Here is an 18,157-nt window from a genome sequence, read left to right as displayed (position 1 = left end):
AGAAAGTCACTCTTTCTTTCTCACCGGCTCCTGAAAACAACCTTATTTTAAAAGTAATAGAGAGAAAACTGAGAAAACTCAACTGAGTCGTAATTATGAGCCTTTTTCCCTAGCTTTCTTTGTTGAGGATTTTTGTGGGCGATGTTCATTGTGTTGGTGGGCTCTGATAGCACATTTCTTTGTCTCTTAGATTGAAGAGAGATGGGAGGGGGTGTTCTGTACTACGAAAAGGAACTTGATTTACATTACCAGAAGCTGTACCAGTGCTTGCCAGGCAGCTGAGGAATAGTGGTAAAGTTTTAGGTGACCTTAGCTTTTAGTCTTTGGTTCTGTGTACATGAAATGCATTAGTCATGACACAAAAGCTTTATTTATGTCGACTGTGTTTGAACGTCAAACGAGAAACACAACCGCTGTTTGCAATGTTATATGGCTTTGTTAATACTGACAGCAATTTACAGTAACAGAGTAACTGGAAGTCATTCATTTTCACAATACGAATAGCTAATTTTCAATGGCGTGTATGAGTTGAGTTTAACCATGCAAATTAGCACTAGCTCTACAGCAGCCACCAATGGGGGGTGAGCAGTATGTGTGTGTGTGTGTGTGTGTTTGTTTGTTTTTACTCTGTTATGAGTCTGTCAATTCAGTTCAAGTTTATTTGTATTTGAAATAAAGTTTCTACAGTATTTAGTAGTAGCTTTTTACATAACATAGTCAACCAGACGGTGAACACTATTAACAGCAATTATTATGTGACTGCATAGTAAGTAGCAATATTTGTTAGTTCTGTATGTTCTTCATACATCATTAGTGAAGCTGCTGTTCCAACAAAGTAAAATTAATTTGTTTAACCCAAGCTAAAGAATAAGAATGTGCATTTGATCAGATGCAACTGCAATCAGAATTTAAGAGATTTATCAATTGAATGTGAAAAAACTCTACCTCCTTTAGTGGACTTTGCTATCCTAGGAACTACCAAAAGTCCAACGTTTTGTGACCTTAGGGAGCGTGATGGGTTGTAGCGTGGTAGAAGACAAGTTAGGTACGCAGGAGCTAAACCATTTAGGGCCTTATAGGTAAGTAATGATAATTTGTAACTTATACTGAACTTAATAAGTAGCCAGTGCAGAGACAAAATGTCCCCACAAGGATAGTAATACCAATAAATGTTGATTCCTAAATTGCAAAGCAAAATGAAAACAAATGTTGGGGAAATGGCAAAACATCCCAAGCACTTGTTGCCACAGTAACACCTGTGTGGAGGACCATAAAGACAGCCCACCTCTACAACACATAAACTGTGAATGACACTCTTCCTTATCAACAGAAGCAGCCAGAGGAAGGGAGCAAACACTACTCTGGGGACGGATCTTTTTGAGTGCTGATGGAAGAGCGTGGGAAGTAAGAGAACTGGATCTCACAGTACACAGATCCCAAGGCTGGGCTTTCCCTGCACTCCCTCTCTGCTCTGAAATTAACTGACAGAGTGTTGAAGTAATCAGAGCAGACCCGGCACTGCCTAGAGCCTCTTCTCGTGACTCAAAACCATTCTGAGAGCCTGCCGTTGGGTTTCCAGCCTCACTGTTCTCTGAATCAACTCATTCACAGTTCTTGGACATTCTGGACTCAAGGAGCAAAGACATGACACAGGTTGAATCCAGAACTGGAGACATCAGAGGAAAAGTTTTAGTCCAGAGTCTGGATCTGGCACAGTCTTAACAGGGGCAGTTAAGGAGTGGGAAAATGCCAGGCTGGGCACTATGACCGTCTGCGTGGTGCCCGTGGAATGTGCTGTGCTCGGCCACACATCCACCGTGAGCCCCTCTCACCCACTACCTGGACGTCACACACTTTGTGAGTATTCTTGCTGACTACAAATGTGTTGGCATATTCTGGCTTTAGCTGTCAAGACATAGAGGTTAATGAGATACTGACTTTCTTTCTTTCTTTCTTTCTTTCTTTCTAAAAATAAATCTCTGCTTACATATAATTTTTTTTTTACAGTTTATTAGTTTAAGTAATATTGAATAACATTGTTTGTTTTTAAGGTATCAGTATTACAGTTTTGACTGGTGAATGAAACATACCCCCCAAAACATGTAGGGTCCTGACTCGAATTTAGGGAACAGGATATTAGAGAGTTAAGGCTGAGTCAAATTTACCTTTGTACGACAAAATGTAGTTATCTCAGAATTTCATGTTGGATTCAAGTTTGTTAAAATACAAACATGCTAATTTGTCACGTTGACCGCTAGCTAAGAAAACCCACAAGTCTATTTGGCTCACCAAAGCTGCATTTGTCTGATCAGTAGTACAACAAAAAAGAGTAACACATTAGCACTCACACCAATGTGTGCAACAAACCACTTAGAGCACCTTTGCTACATCTCATCTGTTCACTAAACCACTAAAACATTAGCAATATGGCCATATCCAGAGCTTGAAAATTAGTAAGGGGTTAAGAATTGTTCTATAAAAAAAGAAAACCTAAGCATACAACTCATACTGCTAACATTTAAAAGAAACATAAATGTAGATGTTTGTAAAATATGTTTTCTCTGTTTTGGAGGGATGACCATTGTAAAAGTATGCCAAATTTATTGCATGAAAATGTGTTAATACTTTAGGTTAGGGGTGGATCATTTAATTAGTTGCTTATTATTCACGTAACAATACATGTTACGTTCACAGTTATCATTAATAACCATATAGATTGTCAGAATCAGAATCAGAATGAGCTTTATTGCCAGGTATGTTTACACATACAAGGAATTTGTTTTCGTGACAGAAGCTCCGCAGTACAACAGAATGACAGCGACAGAACATAAAACACATAATAAAAGAATAAAAAATACAAAAAAATACAAATAAGTAGATAAGGAATGACAATATACAAATTGACAATTGTAGGCAGGTATATTACAAAATGCAGTTATGTATGTACATGTATATTATGTGCAAAGTTTAAGTGTATACTAAGTATGTGTGTTAGATAAATAAGTGTATGTGTATATAAATATAAAGTGTAGTGTGTTCCATAGTTATTATCAGCTGTTCATAAGATGGATTGCCTGAGGGAAGAAACTGTTCCTGTGTCTGGTCGTTCTGGTGCTCAGTGCTCTGTAGCGTCGACCAGATGGCAACAGTTCAAAGAGGGAATATTATTGGCTTTATTAAATTCCCAGAGAATGATTAAAACAGTGTTGTTGTTCTGTCTCTGTGATCTGCTCAGCGAGTTTCTGTAAAGCCAGGCTTACTTGTGCTTGCAGAGGAATGTAAACACTAACCAGAATGATCGAGTGAAACTCCCGCGGCGAATAGAACGGCTTGCAGTCGACAAACAGCATTTCTGGATCAGGACAGCACATCTTCTTTAACACAGTTACATCTGTACACCAGCGTTCATTGATGTAAAAGCATGTCCTGCCGCCGCGCGATTTCCCCGTTGATCTTGTGTCGCGATCACAACTCTGGCAGCAATTATATTCATAAAACTTAATTATACGTGCAGAAAACTCATTATGAGGAGTTTTAAACAGAAATCAGAAAACAAATTTTATTTTTGAACATGAAAAATGTACCTCTGTGACCTCATACTGTAGCTGGCTACGGCCATGAGTTCAATATTTGCTTAGATAAAACAAAAGCCCTCTCTGTTGAGAAGATCTTTAAACCGTGTGATCTCAGAAGAAGTAGTCTGCTCCAACAAGTCTGCTGCCTAAGCTTTTGGTCACTGCCATATTCTCAAAAGAACATCTTTTTTATCGGATTAGATCTGGTCAAACAGCATTATTGCAGGACTTTATGTTTGTGACATAAAGAAGTATAACAGTAGCAAACTTTGAGTAAACAACTAGTTTACCTCTGTGTTTGTTGTTTGTACTGCAATTATACTAAAAGTGAACTTGTATGTATACTAATAGTTTACTAATTAAATACTCTGCACACATTGAAGTACGTATAGTCTCAGTAAATGTCTCAGGTTATGAATACAATTGAATTTGACTATTTTTGAATGAATAAATCTAAAGTAGGGCTGTACAATGAATCAAATATCGATATGGACTAGTTTATATGAATATTAAAGTTAAAAGAGACTATAATTGTTCTACGCATCTCTGGGAATGAGCGCTCAATATGTGCATTTTTGTCATTCAAATACACACAATGTTCTATATGTTTTCCCCCACGATGACTCCACCCTCGCCATGCCAGACCACGCCCCCAAATATGACTAGATGTCGACTGTATGTATGGTAAAACATTGATGCTTTTGAATTTGAATATTTAACAAAGCATGCAAAGAAACGGACGCTTTTATCATGTTCGTTTTATGATCGCGCTAGTTCCAGTGATGTAGTTTTCTGATAACTTCTCTTTGTTGGTGTAGGCTAATGATGGGGTTGTGTGATGTTTTTCCTGAGAGGCGGGTAAAGGGATTTTAGAGAAGCACAGCGGAGCTTCAGGCTCGACAGTGGAAATGCTGTGCTATTCTGGCCTCGTTGCTACTGGCCGAGGCTATTAGCCCCGCCCGGCCCGTTTTAAGCCCTGGCTCGCACTGGCCCGACAGTGAAAACATGGCTACTAAGTACCAACTCTACCATTTCCATGGGAGTTGCCCCTGAGATCTTTAGACGTCTGTCTGTGACAGTACCCCATATGGCCAATGGCCTAAGCTACATACCCAACTTAATTGTTAGGGCCTTGGCCCAGGGTAGAACTAAATGCTTGGAATCAAGAAAGATTCCTTTAAAGGGATACGGCTAAAAACCTAGCATTTTATACTAAGTCTTGCCTGTCACACAGGTGCTACCGCTTGCTTTTGCATAAGCTTGCTGAAGGTTATAGAATATTAGAAAGAACGCAGAACACTAGTGTGCGAACTTACTACAGTGAGGATTTCATGTGCACACTTACCATAACATGAATTTTAAATACTGTTCTAAGGAGGGTCTCTCTTGGTACTCTGATAGAGCAGCTCATAGATGGAATGGTGCATCCCAAAACAATTTGTTTGAGAGTCATCAACTTGATCTGTGGAAATAATTAAGCTGAACGCGTAACCCTTACCATACAGGATTTCAAAAAGTGTTCAACATGCACACTCGCCACCATGTTGTTTTCAGAAAGTACAAAGAGCTTAGCGTGTGTACTTAAAGGTTCCCAAGCATGGCAGAGATGCCGAACTGCATGGGACAGGCAAGCTCAAATTTACAAACCTCTGGTGAGGGGAGCATCACCTGGGGCAGCATATACAAGAAGACTTCCATAACTGCCACCCCCACTTCCTGCTTGATTCGTCAGCAACCACAAAGCGGATGGCAGGACATAAATGAAATTCCTTGCAGTGCCGTGCTGGGCCAGGCCTGATTATCAAGAAGGCTCCCGCAGGAACCTGTGATCTGGCCGCCTGATACTGGAAACATGAAACCGGAATCAGGGATATCATACCGGCCGGACATAATGCAGACGAATGTTTAGTAAACACTGTAGTTGAGCTTTGCAAATAAACTCACAGATTAGTACATCACCACCAGCAAATTGTTAAATATATAAGTATATACAGAATGGATCACACTGACCCACCCTGGTTCCTGCACTGGAGCCGCGCTCAAGGGGCAACTCCCTTTAGTCCGGACCATCAGTAAGTTGGTTACTTTGAACATAGAACCAACCGAAACATCATTTGTCCAGCATAGGAGACTGTTTGCAAGAAATTCCCAACTAACCTTGGTCAGGTGGAGAGCTGGTGGTTAAAGGGGAATTAGGAAGGGGAGGATAAGGGCAAACCCCCAAAGAGAACAAGTAGATACAAAGTATCACTGTCACAAATAACACCGACACGGATGCACACATTGTCTAAACACTTGCAAGTAGTCACCATGATAAACAGAGAAAGATCGCTCTTAACAGTTCTTTCAGATGCACGCTTCAAACAGAACAGTCAGTGAAGATGAAGAAGAGAATGACGTGTTCTCCCAGTGCCTATAGCCGTGCCGGTATTGACGACAGAGGTTGTCGCCGGCCAACTCGTTGGTTTTTTTTCAATTTATGCTTCAAACACGGTTCAAGATGAGGTGTGACCCCTAGAGGAAGCAGTTTGAAATCCCCTTGAAAAGAAACTACTAGTTTAATAGTTTTATACTAAGTTGTATAATAAGTTTTCTTTCAGTGAACTTTACATCATACTTTAAGTATATTACTGTGACCCTATTTAGGTTTGAATTTATCTATATTTTGTTGTATGAATATCTGAACATACAAAATATCCAAAGAAAGAACATGATATCTGCTTGTTAACAAAAACATTTCATTCAAGCTTGATGCATTCTTTTTTTAAACACTTTAATATAAGTAAGTTTAATAAAAAATATTCTGAATTCTGAATTGGATTCAGAATGATAATCAAAACGTAGATGGAGTTGAACAACACTACAAAGCTTGACTGTAATTATTACCTCTTCATCTGTCAACATTTTATTCCATAATGTTAAAGGTTTGATGCTGTTTCATATCAGATGATCCTGTTAAATTACATGTGTTAGTATCTGTTTTTTCTTTTTATTCTTCACTTGTGTTTTTTTTTAATGATGTGCAGAAGGTGTGTACTAGCGCACTCTACCGTATAATGATGACAACATGGATTCGGGGAGTATAGCTCAAATATATTTTGACTTTTTGTAAGTATAAGTCAAGTATGCTTAAATGTCATTTTTAGTGTATTTCTGAGTACATAAGTCATAAACATAAAACATTCAATATATTTATTTAAACTTGTTGAACAAACATTAGAAGTACAAATTCAATATTAACCCGAAGTAATTCACTTGTAATCAACAGCCTCTGTTATTCGGTTTCCACCGTAACAGCGCTGGTTCTCGAGGCCGAGCTGGAATCGTGCTTGGTGGGGAACTGCTAACATTTTACTCTTCACTTCAATCTACATCTTCACTCTTACAACAAACAGCTCTGGGGACATGTTTTAGCATCCATTGTATTTATATTCTGTATCTTCATGAATAAAATAGTATTTTATGCAAAGCATCAGGCTTTTCCATCACGTGTAAAGACTTGGGCAACACTCGTTTGGGGGACTGACAACGCATTTCTGTATGTTACTCTGCATAAAATGTAATATACAACACACTAATGATTTTACAGATAAATGTACACAAACCTGTATTTAACCAGATAAATGCACCAATTTGTTAGCATGAAGAATTGCGCTCTCCTGAAGAGAATGAAAGATCTCAGCGATAACTAACAAGTAACATTTGATCCAGGAAAGAGTCCCCCCCCCCCCCCAGTATACATACTTGCCAAGTTACATGTTGCATGAACTATGGAGGTACCAGGTACAGCACAACTGTACAGAGTTTTTTTTGGATGGGAGCATATTTTCTTGAAACCCTCTCAAACAAGCATGGTTTTTTCAGGGTTTCTCACCCCAAGACTCAACTATTTTCTGCAGTGCTCCAACTGTAGTCCTTGGCCACTCAATCCCTTCTCTTCATTGTGCATTAGGACATTGTGACCAATTAGTGGTTGGCTAATGTAAGCAGCAATATCTTGATAAAAGCACACCCAACGAAAAGCAAAGTACAGCACTGAAGAGATTCAAGCCAGGACTGAAACATTAAATTTTGTATGTGTATGCATGGTCACATTTTTTTGTTTGTGCACTTTAGTCGTGTTAACATCGTCTTATTGTATTAGAGAATTTCATAATGTTATTTGCCCCCACTTTCACTTTTTATACTTTAAAGAGGTTTTGTTAATGAAAGCTCAAGTAGACAAATGCAGGTTTTCGCAGATCATTTACCAAGGATAGGAATAATTTGGAGCACAACTTTAGCTTTGACTTGGTTTATAGTATGCACATGGAACACTATTTCCCTTCCACCCCCATGGCACTTCAGCACATACCAATTTTACAGTGGTTTGCTTGAATTAATTGCATATTTAGTGCCAATCAAACTTGAAGCTACCATAAAAGTGAGGTACGGTTAGACCAAATTGCAAGAGATTTGGGAGAAAGCAAACTTGCTTATACAAAATTTTATTGGCACTGCTCAATAAGTCAGGGAGTAATCACAAGTGGGCCAATGGTTGCTTTCCCTTCTGATACCAGGCCTGAAAACAAAGTGACAGGGTGAGAAGTTGAAGTACATTTAAAAGAAACAAATATTTTTTTTTTTCCGTTACCCAAATCAGACGGTTCTTGTCCTTCATCCCTTAGACTACAAGTGGAGTCACAGCACAAGCACACCTGGTCATTGTCATCTACAGAGGTCCATCTATAGAAGGCAAACAAAACGGTTACCCATTTTGAACACCTGAGAATACTGGACAAACAAAAATGGGCAAAATAAAAATACCCATTTGTGAAGGAGCAAGCCTTGTTCTCTGGAGATGTGGGGGTTGATGCCATGACAGCCTTTAGGTCACAGGTGATATACATCTACACAACAACTATTGATCAGTAAAAACGATTCACAGAACTCCCCCACGAAACTACAGCCCAAATTACAATACCAAGCCACTATCATCTTGCTGGAATCTGAAAGCCTCTAACTGAAAGTGCAGCTTGTCATTCTGAACACGATTCATGAAACTGGAATTGGAGCCTGTAAGCTTTGCATCTATCAGGCACCTGGAGAGAAAGAAAAAATGGTTTGTAATATACATCTCTGCAGCAGGGGGTTTGACGAGCAGTTCTTTACTAACCCGTGGTTCTCAATAAAGGAGTATCTTGGAGAGGTGGTGGTGTTCACATCAGGGGCCGCAGAAGCCACACAACCATCCACAAAGATGCGCAGCGGAACATGGCTGTACTGCTTCACAGAAGCTTCAAACTTCAGGAATTGCCCAAAGTAGTACTGATTGGATGGACTCTCAAACATCCAGTCATCTGAAATTAAACTCGCTTATAAAAAGACACTTTAAAAATAAATAAAAGTTATAACACTTAACTGCAAATTACCGGTCATGAGCCTCAATGAGAACACTAGAACATCCTCTGCAACTTTAGTTGCAGCAAAAGGAACCCAAGCGGGCAACAAGATATTGCTGCTTACATTACCCAACCTATCGGGAGAAGTAAAGGATTAGGTGTCATTTGGTCAAACTTCACAGACAAAGTGGTTTACTACCTTGAATAGTGACACTCAATTCCAACAGCTGCTACATTAGCCCTTACAATGGGTGTTCCTACTAAAGTCGCAGGAGTATAGAGGAGGCTGAAGGTGTACACAAGCTCATTATCAGTCATCTGAAAGCAGTAGACGATGTGAATTATTGGACAGACCTAACTTTTACAGATTCTACAGTTGACCTATAGGCATCCACTCACCAACTGAGAGCTGCCACATGTCTGTAGCTCATACTCGTATTCAAGAACTTGAGCATCTGAATCCTCTCCTACAGCTGCGCAGCCTCCTAAAGTGAGAAATGAAGAATTCACCAGCTGACCAGTACCAAACAAGTCCTTCTTAACCTCCACATGCACGGAGTTCTCCCCACATTCTGCTGCAACACTCTGGGAAGCGATAGGTACATGTGGCTCAAAAGGCACAGCTGGCTTTGGGGGTTCTTCCGGCAATACTGGAAAATGCCAGGTCAAAGGTGCAATAGGAGCCTGCATTATTTGTTTGGACTGACTACTTCCAGGTTCTTGTAGCTTCTGTACATTCACCCCAGCAGGACTCATTGCAGGTTTTGGAGGCCGAAAAGTTGTTGGTGCCTGTGGAACTTTAACAGATTGCGGAGGAGCTAAAACTAGCGACTGTTGCTTTTGGAATCTTAGTGGATCCCAGCCTTGCTGAACTCTTGACCATTGTGCCAAACCCAAGTCAACTGCAGTAAGCAACAACAATCCAACACAACTAAAAACCACCAGCCTCATTGCTATAAACCCCCCTGAAATCTTCAGAATAACTACTGGCCTTCTCTGATGCCTTTTTCAAGAGCAGAAAGTTAAAACAGCTCCACACCCTTTTGACAAGCTTAATGATTATCCAGACCTGTTTCATTAAAGGGTTTGGACACCGCAAACGAGCCCAACCTAGAGCCAGGTGGCTCACTCATTTAGCTTGGATAAAACTGTGCAAGAAAGTACGCAAATACTTTATTTTACAAAAGTAAACAAACAGTTTCTTTAATTCAGACTTTAATAAATATAACCATAAAAACAGCAATATGTAAAGTATATTTTGGTTTCTAAATGTTTTTTTTTTTAACTAGATTTATGCTCTTGGCACCAATATAAATTGCAAAAAATGCCATGTGGTTGGTAACTAGCAGCTTTGTGTCCCAGGCCTTGTAAGCTTCACTGTAAAAAGATTTGAAGTGCTGTATGTTGAAATAAGTATCCCATAGATACTAGGATGGCCTACTATTTCCAGGGGCTGTTCAAATTGCTAATCCATGTACAAATGTGTTTGAAATAAAATAAAATAAAAATAAATCTAAATAAAATATGTTCAGACAAAAATATTAAAGTTGTGGTGAAGTGGAAGTAGAGACAGGTCTTTTCTTCTGTATTGGGTATCTGAATTAAACTGATTATAATCAAACAAATTTAGAGTAGGGTCATTGGTTGTCAGCTGGCAGAATCAAATGGGAGTTTGCAGGCAACTGTAGAACAGAATAAGCCTGGCATGAGTCACCATAGAGAACTGTTGTCTCACTGGACGATATATTTGCATGGAGCTTATATTTGAATAAGTGCTGTTAAAATTATAGCTTTAATGTATGCGATAATATATATATTTAACAGATATTTAATGCAATTAACACAGGGGCGGAGCTAGGGTTGTCCCCCCCTCCACTAACTGTACATTTTCTCTCTTTTCTTCTTGACAACAATATCTTTATGACTACAAAAAATGGAAGATTCAGTAGAACATAGCCATGTCAGTTAAAACATTTTTTTCCTGTTCTGTTAGCTGTTATACTGTACTTAGCAATCATACCATTGTGTGCTACAAATTGCTCAGAGCTCCTTTTCTACAACACATCTGTGCACTAAAAACCACTGTGAATACAGTAACAAATGCATAGTGGCATGCTAACACCTTGTGCCTGCACAGTGTTGTGTTTAAAACCACTCAGACCACTTTAGAAACCACATGGCAACGTGTGAAGAAAAACTAATTCTAATACCAATGTGCTAAAAACCCACTAAGATGAATATCTTGCATCGAGGTGCCAATTCACTTTTGCATGGGCAAGCAGCAACTTTCTTCATAAAGTGTAGAAATACAGTACAAATCTACAAATAGTTATTGGAGTGATTCTTTTAAATTCACTTGAATGATTTGAAGTTTGTCAGCTGTCAAATGTATTTGTGCACAAGCAGCTTTACAGAAACTCATGATGTTATTGTTCATAAAAGTGCTGTATACCACTGTTTACCTTTTGTGATGATAGAAGCATTTAAGCAGTTGAGATTTTCTATATGTAATATATACAGCTTAATCGGAGAGCACGGCATGTATCTGGGTAAAGTATGTGAGATGTCTTGATTCTAACCATCTCCAAGAAATTTAGCAGGTATTCACAATTTAGACATTTAAAGATCAGTACAAACAATGCTGCTTCTCATCTGCCGGTAGGTGACAGTGACAGTGACAGCAGCATTGACAGTGGAAGTAAATGAGTCGTTTCTGCACAAATGAGTCTGTGACTGTGGAGAAGCAGTGATGGAGCAGGGTTGTGCAGATGTGCTTCCACCACCGGCTGGAACAAGCAGTTCTCTTTGTTTAATGACAGATATACAGCCACCGCTTTGTTGACCGCTATTGTGAGATGCTCTTTCATTGCTGAACCTGTTCACCTCAGATTGTAAGATGTTTAAAAAGCTCAAATAAATGAATTTATGTGTATTGGTTGTATAAAATGTGATCTATATGTAGACAAGAAAATTAAACAAATTTGTATTAGATGTAAATATTAATAAACAGTATATTGAGACTCTGACAAATGTAAGTTCCATTTGTGACCCTGGACCACAAAACCAGTCTCTGGGGTATATTTGCAACAATAGCTAAAAAACTGTATGCAGTATTGTATGGGTCAAATTATTGATTTTTATTTTATTCCAAAAATCATTATGATCTTTATGATTTCATGAAAATATTTTGTAAATTTTCTACTTTAAATATATAAAAACTTAACTTTTGGTTAGTGTGTGAGTATTTTTTCAGTTTACTCACCTAAGTCATTTTACTTTCATTTGGTGTTTAGTGACTGCTAAATAATAAAACGTTTTATATTCACTAATCTATTTTTTTTCAACAGCTGATTCTTTAGCTTGAAAATTTAGTTTAAATCTTAAATTTAAGATATTGTAAGTGCATCTAAATTACAGATTATAAAATGACCATAAAAAGAAAGAAAAGCATTTATGTGCAGCAACACGTGAGTTGTGGTGAGTGAAAAACATCCCCCTGAGAAAAGTACATTTCCATTTTCTCTTCCCACGCTCTGCAACCAGCTAGAGGCTAAACATGCTGCAAATACACATGCTCAGTCCTGTGACTCAGCGAAGGAGACTCTGCACACATCACAGACTCTAAACATTTCTAAACTAAACATAAAAAAGTATGTATGGGAAAGAGCAGGAGAAATTTCAAGGATTTATTTCTGCAGTGTCACATTTACTATAAGACCGCTTATTGACTGACACAAATCTAAGTGACCCACTGTTTTTCTTTTTTAAACATTTGTTTCCCTGCAACACTGTATCAAAATCTATGAGAAACTTTTTCAAATTCAGTGTATAACATTATAAAACTCTGATGCCCTCTGTACAGTGTGCACTGTGCTCAGATGTGAGGAATGAGACGAATAAATAGTACACTGACACTGGTAACATGAACACCAACATCAATGTATAATTGTGGAGGACATGTACACACTCTCTCTCTCTCTCACACACACACACACACACACACACAGTAGAAAGCATGACTACTTTATGATTCATTTCCTATGAGATACTTTACTGAAGTGTTGACAAGATTCACTTGCATGCTATGTCTCTGTCCACATACAGTGACATAACGAAACAAAACAAAATTACATTTAAAACCGGTGAAATTCATGGGCATTTTGAGTGACTTTATGCATTAATAACCATGCATCTTGTTCATGATATTAATTATTAAGCACTGCTGCAATTTGCATACTCTTTTCACTGTATTATGTCATTATGATGTAGCTGTATTGATGCATTGTCAAAATAGAACCTCTCCTATTTTTTATTTATTTATTTATTTATTTATTTATTTATTTATTTATTTATTTACACAGGCGATACATCCAATTTGTTATCAGATCTTCAAAATAAAGCCGTTCAGCCCGCCAACAATGCTAGAGAATCCAGCGCTAAGAACCCCTACTAGTAAATAACAATGCGGTGACCTCCAGCGCTAAAATTGCTGCCAGTGTGAACACAGCATTACACAAGATTTAAACATAAATGTTTATTGAAGGTTATACTTGAAGAACTGCCTCTGTCCGTTTAGCAGCTTTCTCTTACAGCAGCAGAAAAAGTGACAGACAACATTTCTTTGCAGCAGCCCTGAATGCAATTTCCTCCTTTGCTACTTATCAAAAATGAATCACATCAGTAGCCTTTTTTTTCACTGGCTGTATGATAGATAATTGCCTGTCACATGTAATAAGAATTGATTTCCAGTTGCACATTGTGTTTTTATGCTGCAAAAAAATACATTATTATCTTCATCACCACTCCTTGCATTTTACCTTGCATGACATTCCCTTTACTCTGTGTTCTCAATGACCTTCAAGTGAGGAGTCCAGCGGTACAGTGATTACTGATCACATGGTGAAGCATCCAGTCACTCACAATGGGAAGGTGTGGGGGTTCTTTTCTAGGACACTGAAAAGCTTTCAGACTTATGCTGGGTTGCCAAGGAGATGTTATTTAAAAAGATAGAGGCAGTTTTACAGTAGTTTCTGCTTGTTTTTACAGCAATTCCGTTTTCTTTCTCTTTTCTTCAGCAGCTTGAGGAAATCGCTTCAGAACTGCATGACACACCATAGCACACCAGTGAAAGGGTAAGTAAAGGTTTTTGTTTGTTCTGAGATGAATGAAACAGAATGCGCTCTCACAATGCACTTTTCTTGATCAATTCATGAGATTCATCACCGTTTGAAGGACAACAAAAGATAGGGGTAATTTTCATTCCCTTTCTAATTTCCAAGCTGTCAAATGGTTTGCACAGATAAGAAAAAAAAAACATAATTGACAAAACACATAATTGGCTAAATTTCTACCTTACAGCGGTTTTGTACATTTTTTAAGCATTCTTGGAACAGCAACATCAATGCCAAAGGGTTTTTCTGCAGAGGCGAAGTCAAAAAACAATTAGCCTTTCAACAATGCTTCAAAGTCACCCCGCCCCCCCCAAAACACTTACTGGTTCAGGGTGCACTAAAACATAAACATCCCAAATGAGGATAGGGCGGGAAAAAACTGCAGCTTTTCCTTTCAGTCACCAGACCCCGTGCCTCATCTGTCAGACCGTCACGCTTGTTCACTCAGTTCAATTCTCATTCTGTTTTTATCGCAGCCTTGCGGAGCCGGTGCGGAGGAATTATCTGCTGTCAGGTCCTGCGCCGGGCTGATAGGGAAACGCAAGGTGAGAGGGACGGCCGCAGGGGGAAGGGACCGATGATGCCGTCTTCCACCATGCAAATGTTTGCCTTCATTCTGGCGGTACTGGGAGTCGTGAGTGCCACGGTGGCCACACTGCTACCCAACTGGAAGGTGAGTGCAGATGTGGGCCACAACATCATGACTGCCATCTCGCAGATGCAGGGACTGTGGATGGACTGCACCTGGTACAGCACCGGAGTCTTCAGCTGCTCGCTTAAGTACTCGGTGCTGGCGTTGCCGGCTTATCTCCAGACTGCACGCACCACTATGGTGCTTTCCTGCATGGTGGCGACAATTGGACTCTGTCTGGCCGCCCTAGGGTTGAAATGTACTCGCTGGGGTGGCAGCTATCGCTCTAAGGGACATACAGCGATTTCCGCAGGGGCTTGCTTCGTCATAGCAGGGGTCCTGTGTCTGGTGCCTGCATCCTGGTTCACCAATGAGGTCATCACTTCGTTTATGGACTCCAAAGTGCCCAAAAGCAGCAAGTATGAGCCAGGCGCAGCGGTGTATGTGGCATTTGTGTCGGCGGGATTCCTTTTAGCAGCAGGCGTGATCTTTTGCTTATCGTGTCCTGGTAGAAGAGGCGGTCCATTGGATTCAGGCTCGTCCCACCCCGACAAGCCAACGCAGCAAAAGCTGCGCCAAGAGCAGCCGACCCACGACCAACAAAAACAGCAGCTCCGCGAACAGCAGAGTCAGACCGAACCGGCAGAACAACAGCAGTCGCATCAAGAGAAACTACGCCAGGTAAAGCTACAAGCAGACAATCGTCAGCAAGAGAAGTCGGTGAACCTGGAGAATGACAAGCAGTACCAGTCTCCATCCCGAGCACAAAATCAAGATGCAAAGGCCGTCTATAGTCTGCATGACTACGTGTAAACAACAGTCATCAACTCCAGGAGCATTCAGGATTTTCTTGCTTATAAGCCTGTCTTAGTGAGTGGCAAAAAGAGGAGGGGAAAAGCAGTGGAGCGGCAGGAGGAATAATGACTTTAATGCCGTTATCAACCCTTCTGATCTGTGCTTTCGCTTACAGCAAATGAAGCATTGGAGCTATTTCCCAAAGCCCCGGAACAAAGTAAGGATTGTGAATCCTCGGGGTTCATGGTTTTCATTGCGACTACAAGTACAAAGGGGGGGTCAAATGTTGATGCATCATAACAATTCAACATAAGCAACAGGAAAAAGATATTAAATGATAATTTTATTGTTTTCCCATTATTTCATTTACTTTCCAAACTAAAATGCTAACTCTCAACGGTCTTATTACAAGCAGTTTTTTCAGCCTTTTGGTAACTGGAATCATGCGGGATTAGCGAGTTTTAATTCAGAAGCTTGTAGATGATATATGAGGCAGTATGTGCATGCTGTTTGTAGATAATGCTGTTAATAATGCCGCAAAAATGCTTGCAGTTAAAAAGCAGAGAAGGGATAATCAAGCTCGCACCTGAGGATGCCTCCCACCATCAGCTGTCCATTAAATGGTGCGTGTCCTTTACAAAAGGGATTCTGACATGACCTGTCCATATTTTTTTTAAAGAATGGTGATTGGGGGAGGCAGAGCAGCAGAGATTGTCAGAGGTAATGATGCTCTTTGCTTTTCCATTAGGTTCGCTACGGATGGGTGCACAGTGCTCATTTTTTTTTGTGAGCAGGCACAGACACCAACACACACACATAAGCTTTCCTTCCCTCCCTCGTATTCCTGCTAGAAGGGTAATGGGGGCTTGCACCCAATCATCATGATGCTGTGCGTCAGTGTGTCGGGCCTGCAGGAAGTGCAGTCGGTCCTGTTCTAGGGCAAACAGGACACAGTAACACGCTGTTCGCACTTTTGTCGAAAAGTAGTACCAAGGTGACAGAAATCTCGGCGGTGGCTTCAGTCTCCCCCGCTGGGCAGCAATTACACCTTTGGTCTACATCTCAATTCGGGCAAACAGTCTGCAGTATTTTCTGATTGTTGTAATGTTTTCACTTACAGTAAAGCCATTGAATGTATTTTTTCAAATAGCGAGGTAGTGGAAGAGAGCAATTTATGATATAATGTACCACATTTGATTCAAGCTTACACTAAATGTCATTGTCTGTGCTGTTTTCGTCACAATGATGGTCAAGGGCTCCTGTTGTCTCCAGAGAGACGCCACAGCAAGACATTTTCTGCCTTTCATTTCTGTCTCAATTATTAGCACACCTACCACTCTTTGTGTTTGATATTTATGTACAAAATGCCTTAGAAACTGACAAAATGGCTGAAAGTGACAATGAAAGAGAACAACAAAACCATTTTCTGAACAAAGTGCCATTGGACCATGTCTTACTTTATTGTGCATGTACTGTAAGCTTGATATATCACTTATCTAGAAATTGTGTTTTTTTATTTTATTTATTTTTTTGTTCTGATGTTTCTTCATTTTAGATTTTTTAATATTTCTTTGCAAAGAAATCTCAGATTTCCATTTGGATTTCAGACTCTTGGACTGCAATGTAAACGTTCACACTGACGTTGAATGTGGCCCAAATCTAATTATCATCAAGTGAAATACAAATATATAAATAAAAATATATATAACTGTTGTATAATTATCACATTGATTTAGACATTTTCAGCTCCTCTTTTGCCTATATTTTTTGTATGTGAACATCTGTTTTTTTCAAAGGGATTCTGTTGTGAACAGATTGAAATTGTGATTCTTGTGATTTTTTATATTGTGATTTTTTTATCTTAAGTTATTTTATCGACCTTTGCCATGAATAATAAAACAATTGATTTAATTATATAAAGTAATATACAGAAGAGTGCAAATTATTATATATATATATATATATATATATATATATATATATATATATATATATATATATATATATATATATATATATATATATATATATGTGTTGATGTTGTGATGAAATCACAACTCTTTTAATGTCCTAAATTTAAGCTAAATATGATATATTCATTTTTATTAAGACATGTGTTGACTCTTTGGTGAACATGCCAGTGAAAGGTGTTTTCCGCATGTGGATCAGTTTAGGAGACACTTGTAAAAAGGACCCAATCGAGATCACAGAATTGGGTTTGGTTTGTTGTGTGAACGTAGCCCCAGAAGCTGTTTATATCAGCACATGTATTTTAACTCCAAGAGACAATGATAGAGAAACACTTGCTATCTATTGCTAAAAACTCATCTTTATCATGATGACACAGTGAATGTTTACTGTATCAAATGTTACTTTGTGTTAAATTTGTCATTTTGAATTCTCTATTTGGCTTGACAAAATAAGGGCGTATTTAAATGAATTTAGAAACTGATATGTGGCCAGTTATGATATGAAACTATAAAATACAATTAAAGCACACGCCTGTACAATACAGCAGAACATGTACATTTGTTTTTATCATGTACTGATTGTTGAAAACAAGTGAAACACCACCTTCTGCCCAGTTTGAACTAATGCTCACAT

The 18,157-nt window shown here is 39.0% G+C and overlaps 2 protein-coding genes across 2 annotated transcripts; one reads left to right on the top strand and one right to left on the bottom strand.

The window, feature by feature from the left end:
- The first annotated feature begins 1,355 nt into the window (after positions 1–1,355).
- LOC127939072 (claudin-20-like) lies at positions 1,356–17,510 on the top strand. Its single transcript, XM_052536072.1, has 3 exons — positions 1,356–1,857; positions 14,032–14,088; positions 14,604–17,510. Exon 3 carries the CDS (start codon positions 14,705–14,707, stop codon positions 15,569–15,571), a length of 867 nt encoding a protein of 288 aa, XP_052392032.1. The 5' UTR covers positions 1,356–1,857; positions 14,032–14,088; positions 14,604–14,704; the 3' UTR covers positions 15,572–17,510.
- LOC127939071 (zona pellucida sperm-binding protein 3) lies at positions 8,047–9,967 on the bottom strand. The gene is made up of 8 exons (XM_052536070.1): positions 9,356–9,967; positions 9,156–9,274; positions 8,987–9,090; positions 8,731–8,914; positions 8,539–8,656; positions 8,382–8,464; positions 8,209–8,300; positions 8,047–8,136 (listed from the first exon to the last, which is right to left on the bottom strand). Exons 1-8 carry the CDS (start codon positions 9,905–9,907, stop codon positions 8,084–8,086), a joined length of 1,305 nt encoding a protein of 434 aa, XP_052392030.1. The 5' UTR covers positions 9,908–9,967; the 3' UTR covers positions 8,047–8,083.
- Positions 17,511–18,157: the final 647 nt, after the last annotated feature.

The sequence above is a fragment of the Carassius gibelio genome, chromosome A20 (genome assembly GCF_023724105.1).
Source record: "Carassius gibelio isolate Cgi1373 ecotype wild population from Czech Republic chromosome A20, carGib1.2-hapl.c, whole genome shotgun sequence".
Lineage (NCBI taxonomy): Eukaryota > Metazoa > Chordata > Actinopteri > Cypriniformes > Cyprinidae > Carassius > Carassius gibelio.
This window is presented reverse-complemented; position numbering and strand designations above follow the sequence as displayed.

Coding starts and splice junctions, on each gene's coding strand:
- LOC127939071 (XM_052536070.1), bottom strand. CDS start 9,907: ATGAGGCTGGTGGTTTTTAGTTGTGTTGGATTGTTGTTGCTTACTGCA. Junction 8,657..8,730: donor TCCTTTATTGAGAACCACGG/GTTAGTAAAGAA, acceptor CTTTCTCTCCAG/GTGCCTGATAGATGCAAAGC. Junction 8,465..8,538: donor AGCAAGATGATAGTGGCTTG/GTATTGTAATTT, acceptor GTTGTTGTGTAG/ATGTATATCACCTGTGACCT.
- LOC127939072 (XM_052536072.1), top strand. CDS start 14,705: ATGATGCCGTCTTCCACCATGCAAATGTTTGCCTTCATTCTGGCGGTA.